Source organism: Pomacea canaliculata, linkage group LG4, assembly GCF_003073045.1.
Source record: "Pomacea canaliculata isolate SZHN2017 linkage group LG4, ASM307304v1, whole genome shotgun sequence".
Classification (NCBI taxonomy): Eukaryota; Metazoa; Mollusca; class Gastropoda; order Architaenioglossa; family Ampullariidae; genus Pomacea; species Pomacea canaliculata.
Genome location: NC_037593.1, coordinates 28,654,010 through 28,661,612, shown reverse-complemented (window position 1 = coordinate 28,661,612; position 7,603 = coordinate 28,654,010). Strand labels below are relative to the sequence as shown.

Below are 7,603 nucleotides of genomic sequence, written 5' to 3'. Positions count from 1 at the left end.
AAGATTTGGTTATATGTGTACTCATTGTAAGGGTCTTTATCTGAAAAAGGACCAGTCTTCCCCCATCATGAAATCACTCAATAAAACAAATTCAAAAGTACATGCTGAAAAATCAGTCAAGAAAGCAGCCATAGAGCAAATGTTTTAATTCATTTGTCATTAATAAATAAAAGAGTTAAAAGCATGTTTAAGAATTCAGTTCTGAATAAAAATGTTGTTGTAACCTGAATGCCATTTTTTAAGCAACTTTAATTTCTCATCACAGTTTTATATAAATTAATGCACTTCTTGAAGATTGCATGTCTGTTAAAGATGGGAATGACACTTTTTTAAAACCCACTTGACATGTATTAATGAAGAAAGAAAAACAAATGTTTTTAACATTATCATATCAAAGGTGCCATACTGCAAGATCAAAACATTTGGAATTTCCTTTGATTTAAAAAAAAAAGTAAAACAACTTTTCTTGAAATTGATATGTAATGTATAAAGATTCTGCATAGACAGGTCTCTTTTATAGTACAGAATGGCAAGCTGCCTTATAAATTACAGCAATCAAAAATACCAATATGAAATCCCAGAAAATACAACCTTTCACATTTCTTTGCAACCAGCATGGACATTGTAACAAAGAAAGAGAAATATTGCTGGGACTGTAAGTACTGCAGTCAGATTTCATTTACAGTAGAAAAAATTATTATGGCATCTTCATTCATTATCTTGAAGTGAAACCCTTAAAGCATTTAAACAATGCCATGATTATAGTTCATAAAGGAATTTTGACTAAAACATGAGGAGGGAACATGTCAAGCACTCAGCGGTCTAAAGAACTAGATAGCAACCAACCAACGTTTTCTCTACATTTAACTGGTGTATCAGGCAAAGCAAATTCCATAAAACTCTATTGTTAAGAAGCATGCATAAAATCAATGCACTCAGGAAATAAAAGAAAAGTATAAACATTGAGGCAAAGTAGCAAATATATTACAGGGAGGCAGGATTAAGTAAATGATAAACATGGGCTCTGAAAGTTGAGCCAATAAGGAATGTTTGCCCAAGTGGTCACTGTGTGCTGGAAATGCTGTACTATCAAAGAGACATAAACTATATGTTTCAGGGGTTGAGATGCAATAGAAAAATGCAATAAGATTGGGTGGAATGTAAACCTGTTATAGCACAATTGCCATTTTTTCTTTTCATTAATAATAATCACAAGCTGAAATTTACTCACTAACTCCCTGAATGCAAATGTAAAATTCAATTGTAAAATGTAATTCATATCCTTTTGCTTTCATGCAACTCTGATGCCAGATCTCTAGAGAAGGTAATAAGCTGCTGACAGAAAAAAAAGTAATGCAAGCAGAAATACCAAAAGCTTGTAGATAAGGCTTAGCAGTCAGTGGACTAATCAACTGCTCCAAAACAGAAGCCTCATTTCAAGGTAGACATCACAGAGCCAATTGCAAGTCACAACCACTTTAAAATTTGTGTAAATAACATGCACATAAATATTTCTATGTGCTAAATCAAATTATCATGATTTTAAGGCACACCTACCACTCCCATATTACTATTTGGGACATGATCTATTGCCTGTTACAACTTTTAAACTCAAAGTTAACAATGTTCATGATATCCAAATCTCATCAATGTAATAACAATAATAATAAACAAACAGTTTACGGTAATACAACACGAAAGTATCAAACCATATCACAAACTTAAGTAAAATTCTAAAATAAAACAGGGCTATGCTGACAATAATGTTTTAAAATGGTAATCACATAAAACAGATCTGGTCTTGCACATTCAAAAACAGTTATATCGAAGGTATTTACTTAAATAATGAAATAATCTTAGGGCAGCATTGGATCTAAACTTAATGGAATTTATTTTCTTTTTCTTTTTTTCAAAAACTAATAATGCTTACAAGTATATGTGTGTTGTACATAATTTATGCACTGGGTACATTACTGTTATAACAAATCGAACACAGACAACTTATTGACACACTACAATACCTCATGAAGATTAGTGGTACATTGCACCATGCAGATATACATTTTCAGTCTCTTGATAAAGGTTCACCGGTAGCTGCACCATACACATATGCAGTCTCAAATTACAAAACTAACAAACTCCAAAGTCTTTGTCCCCAATATTAAATAATTTATCAACAGCTTTCCAACCATTCTGGGGAGCATTGCCAGCAAGGACGGTGGAGCGGATGACGACATCAAATGATGCATCAACAAGGCAGGCATGCTTTCAACAGCCTACCGCCCATCTGGAACTCCTGAGCATTATCCTTTAGCAGCAAGATCCGCATCATCAACACAAATGTGAAAACTCTCCAACTGTATGGTTCTGAAATCTGGAGAGTGACAAGCACCATCAACAAGCTTCAGATCTTTACCAACTGATGCCAACGCCATATTCTGAATAAGATGACCTTAAAAGATCTCCTAGAGTGGCCTGTGGAAAAAAACCAACCAGAATGCCACTATCCAAGACATCAAAATGCACAAATGGAGCTGGACAGGACACCTTGCGCAAACCAGCTGACACCATTGCCAAGCAGGCACTTGACTGGAATCCTCAGGGGAAGAAGAGAGTTGGGAGACCAAAGCAGACTTGGAAAATAACAGCAGAGAGCGAGGCAAAGGACGTCAGAACCACATCGGCCCATCTGAGAGACGATGTTGCGGCCCTATGCTCCTCAAGGAGAAACAAGGAATAAACTAACTAAACTTGCCAACAATTTGTGAAGTGCAAGAATATTTTGAAAATTTACATTATCTAACAGTTATCACAGATATTCTGCTAACATAGATATGCATGAAAGGCCTGTCATAACAGTAACTATTAATTTTAAAACAAAATCTACAATTCCCAAAAGTTATGTTTTGTGAGCTCACATATCCAATGCATCATTTGTATCACGGTTAGGGTTAGACTCTGTAGTTCCAGACTGCATGCAAAGCAAGCTTAATTTGCAGCTGCAGCATAAATTCAATTTAACAAAAAGTCCACAGTGAAGCGCATTTAAAATATATGCAATATTAGTTAAGTACACTGTTTGCAAAAGCAGAAAGAGTAAGAGAGCAATAAGAGAGATCACGTTTTTCAGTGGATCTACACCCTGTACGAATGACACACTTTCAAAGAATTGCTTCATTGCAGCAAACCAGAAATAACTGCACAAAAGCAAAGATAAGATGATACAAATGCTGCCACATTTTTGAAAACCTGCTGTTACTGGTAGTCAACAGAATATTTCTTTTAATCTCTTTTTTGTCATTAATATCTTTAGAAACCACCCAGTTTATCATGAACAAAAATACTTCAGAGTTATACCCATGATCACACAAACATTTGACGGCATGTATTTTGTAACTTTGTTTAAAAAAACAAAAAGGCTGCCATATATTCGGAATGGTGCTGTAAGCCAAACATATTTTGAATTCACAAAAAAATTGCTTTATCACAATGATTTGCTTATTTCAAAGCAAAAATTTGTTTGCATAATTCATCTGAAGAAACATGGTGTGGAGAAAGTTACAACAATATGTGATCACATCAGAGTGATTTTTTCTTTTAAAGATGCTGCAAAGGCTTTTCTAAGCCTTTTCATCTTCATTTCTGCCATAGTAATTTATTTGTTTTTCCATCAGCTGTAATGTAGCCCACAGGTTAACATCATACAACTGAATATCTTTCACTACCTGGAAAGTAAGAATAGAAACAACGTAAATGAGGTCAATTTTTATCCAAATCTCTTTTGTTGTTTTTGTTCCTTTGTCATTTCCTTCTTCCACTCCTCCCCCGTACACTTTGAGCTTTACTCTATGCTTTAAAATAACACATCAGAAAAATATTTCAGCAGGTAATAATAAGACAGACAAGGGAGCTCAGTATTAGTCACAAGATCTTAAAATTCTGTTCCAAAACAAAAAAGTCATGCAACTTTGAAACATGCTACAGGTACTTTAGTACCAAATAGTAGTTAATAATTTTCCGTTTTTAAGAAATGCTGTCATCACTGACAAAAAAAGTTTTGTTAGGAAAAAGTAAACAACTAAACCAGTCCCAGCATACAAATACTTACATTATCAACAGTCGCAGAGTTATGTAGAAAAAGACGCCTCAAAAACTCTTTTCTTCCAGGCAATATACGAGTTATACCCTGTTAGCAAGCAGAGCCAAAGAACTTCCATATTTTAATATCAAAGTGTTTCATTTAATGGTTCACCCTGATCCAACATATTTTCAAAGCATTAACTTCTATGCTAAACTTGACCCTAACCCAGTCAAATCTTTTAAGTCTAACCCACACTCACTCATACACCAACTCCTTTTTCTCTCCCTTTTAATTTAGCCAGGGTTAGGGTTAACCTTGTCAGAGAATAAACCAATGCATATAAACATTTCTGTTACTTACTGAAATAGTTTTTTGCATCAGCCACCCATGATAGGCTCGAAGTGATGCATCATAAGCTCGCCTGATGGCTGGTCCAATGTCATCACTTGTTACTCCATTCCTGTGATCCTCAATCAGCTCAAAAAAGAGACGATGGACGAACATAAGCCCCCTGAAAATGTTAATTATTTATTTTTTTTTTTGTGATCTTCAATCAATTTGAAAATGAGACGAAGGATAAACATTAAAACGTTAGCTCCATAAAAATGTTCATAAACTTTTTATATAAGTCTGTTTGAAGACAAAAGCACAATCTACATCATGTGTCAACATAATGAAAATGTATAAAAGTAGGCTCCCTATTAAAGAATAAATTTAAACTTTTCCAGATTAATTCATGCTTTTAGTTCATTCAGTCTGTTCTAAAACCATGTTTACATAGTAAAGTGAAAAGTCCTAAGTTTTGAATGTCTTTCTACAATATCACAACTTTGGAAAAAAAAAAAGAGGAAAAGAAGACACACAATTCTTTCCACCTAGTTTGTTCTTGTACTCTGTTTCCCAAACAACCTTTAAGAACAAAATGTGGAAAGCTGACCTCATCAACCACAGCAGCCCAACACACCCCTCTGACATCTTTTTCCCAGCATCCTCTTCTAAAATGGCTCTGATAAAATGATACCTCGTTGGATCTTTGTAGAACCGCCTTTCTATTTTCTGCACAAAAAATCAACAGCAAATCTTACTATTTGTTACTCACATGCAGGGATAATGTAAAAAAATCTAAAGGAATTCATATAGTCACTGTAACACATTGTCATAACACAGCCAATTACTTATTTTGAAACATAGTTTCTTCAAGCTTCTTTTCTCTCTTAGGCATCTAAAAAAATCATAACACAAAGCTGCTGAAAGTTTTGATGAAAGAGTAAGCAAAGCACACAGATATTATCTTGTCTGAATGAAGCAAAGTGATTGGCAGCAGAACTGTATTGGCTGCTTTCAATGATCTTAAAGGTCATGGGGCCATATTCATAGTTTGTTGACACACCAGTCCAATAAAACATACATGCTCTCACTCCACCCCAAAGCACATCACCCCTATTTGTCCACCCATCAAAATATGGTCAGTCTTTTAAATGAAAATAGTATTTACCTCAATATTTCCCAACACATCATTTCTCACAAATGTAAAAGCAGTTCCAAGCTTTTCTGAAAAAAATACATATCTAAAATTGCACAGATGCATATAAGAGCATTTCCTAATCACATAAATATCAACATCTCTGCTGAGACAACCCTTTCTTAACTTTAACAAGCCTTTAAAAAATGTCATTACAAGCAAAACAAAACACTGCTTTTCAATTTTCAAAAAAATACAAACTCATGTGAAGTGCGGCAGTGATTTGATTTTAAATGATAATAAAATAAATAACCACTCCGCCTGCTAAGTAACAGATGTCTTACTGACATTTTATTTTTGCCCAATAACACTTTCAAAAGCTAGGAAAAGTGGTGATTAAGATCACATTGATTTTGGCAACTCAGAAATGGCAAAAGGAAAGGTCAGCATGAGAGGTTATGCTGGCATTTGACAACCATAAGAAAGACAAAGACAATCATCGGTGATCACAATGATAAGAAGAAAAATGAATGTCTTCCTTGATGCTATTCATCTTCTTGCTTTATGAAGTGATGTGCCATGAAGGGTAAGCTAAGTTTTAAATTATTTTCAAAGGAGTGGGTTTAGTTCCCTTCAAGATAATTCTACAAACTGAGAAAATGTCTCCTTTATTTTCAACAGATCCAGGCCTGTGAACATTAGATTTCTCCCTTGCACCTTGTAAAGAGCTCAAAACCTCATTTCCTGCAATGTCACAAGAGCAGATTTGGTGTAGAATAATAAAATTAAAAAAACCTAGCCAATGGTCTTCTACAATGACTCCAGAAGTCCCCTGAACCAGGTTTGATACTATCACTCCCAATGAACAACAAAATTATACATAAACTGTAGCTAGGTAATATCTGACAATGATAGTAAATTCTTGTGGAGTTGGTCAACGGTACTTATATATACTGTCATTTATTTTAAATGAATTTAAAATTGAAACAGTTTTCATAACAAAACAGGCTTGGCATACACTCAACACCCACACTGAATGTTTGTATCTTTGTCTCCTCATATTTTTCAAAATCAAAGCTTTCAAAGGGTTTTTTTTCTTTTTTATCACTTGCAAACAAAAGAAATGATAGTTTGGCCAGCATATCATATCTGCCATCACATGTACAAAACAGATCAGAAGTGCGAAACCATGAACCGTGGTGAAACTCTCTGCTATTTTTCCCCATAACCATAAGGCCCACAGACTTCTATGATTTCAGTCTGTGACAAAGCCCATGAAGCCTCGTTCTGGAAAGCCGGAAGTGCAGTGCACGAATAAGACCTATTTATATATAATATAACAGAAAGGTATGGCAAAAAACAATAATGAAAGTTGTAAAACAGCATCAAAATTGAAACATTATAGATTTATAAACAATGACTTGATTTTCTCATTTAGCTTTTAATTATGTTTGTTGCAATGGCTTCCGTTCATGTCATGTAAAAATTAGGTGTTTGCATTCAACCAGGAGTTCCGTGCTGTCTCCGATCACGAACTTGTATTAAACATCCGTGCTCAGACATAGGGCTGGCGATCATACCTAACGCTCAGCAAAATTAGGCCCACTGCCTGCTGCCAAGTCAGTGCTTCAAATAAAATGCACAACTCGCAATCCCAACGATATATTCTTAAAATCTCATAATGTCATCATTTTAAATTAAGCTTAAATTAAGAACATGAAGATTGACAATTTGTTTTTAGAATTACCTAGGAATGGTAAGATTTGTCTTGCCGCTTGCGTGAAAGGCTCTGTTTCAATATTTTCATCTGATGTTGGCAGAGAAAACTTTGGTGTACAAGCTCCAAAATATGTGATGTTTGTGTATTCTCCTTGGGCTGATAGGTGTTCTGCCATATCAACAGGCATTAATCTCGTTACTAATGCACCGGGTTACCTGCGATCTTTCCTCTGACATACAGAAGCTGCTTGGCACAACAAGCTGTATGAGGACAACAGAAGCGATATAAAGATTCCAGTCTACGATCAAGAACACAGAATAAATTTAAGACTTTTACAAAA

General features: G+C 34.8%; 1 protein-coding gene across 3 annotated transcripts; it reads right to left on the bottom strand.

The window, feature by feature from the left end:
- Positions 1-129: 129 nt before the first annotated feature.
- LOC112562984 (glycolipid transfer protein-like) lies at positions 130-7,534 on the bottom strand. Of its 3 annotated transcripts, none has more exons than XM_025236644.1 (6): positions 7,291-7,534; positions 5,577-5,632; positions 5,019-5,137; positions 4,442-4,592; positions 4,109-4,186; positions 130-3,851 (listed from the first exon to the last, which is right to left on the bottom strand). In XM_025236644.1, the coding sequence occupies exons 1-6, from the start codon at positions 7,448-7,450 to the stop codon at positions 3,621-3,623; spliced, it is 795 nt and encodes a 264-aa protein (XP_025092429.1). In that variant the 5' UTR covers positions 7,451-7,534; the 3' UTR covers positions 130-3,620. The 3 variants fall into 3 exon arrangements, with proteins under 3 accessions (XP_025092429.1, XP_025092431.1, XP_025092430.1); XM_025236646.1 differs by having other exon boundaries at positions 130-3,725; positions 7,291-7,532; XM_025236645.1 differs by lacking the exon at positions 7,291-7,534 and adding an exon at positions 6,739-7,275.
- Positions 7,535-7,603: the final 69 nt, after the last annotated feature.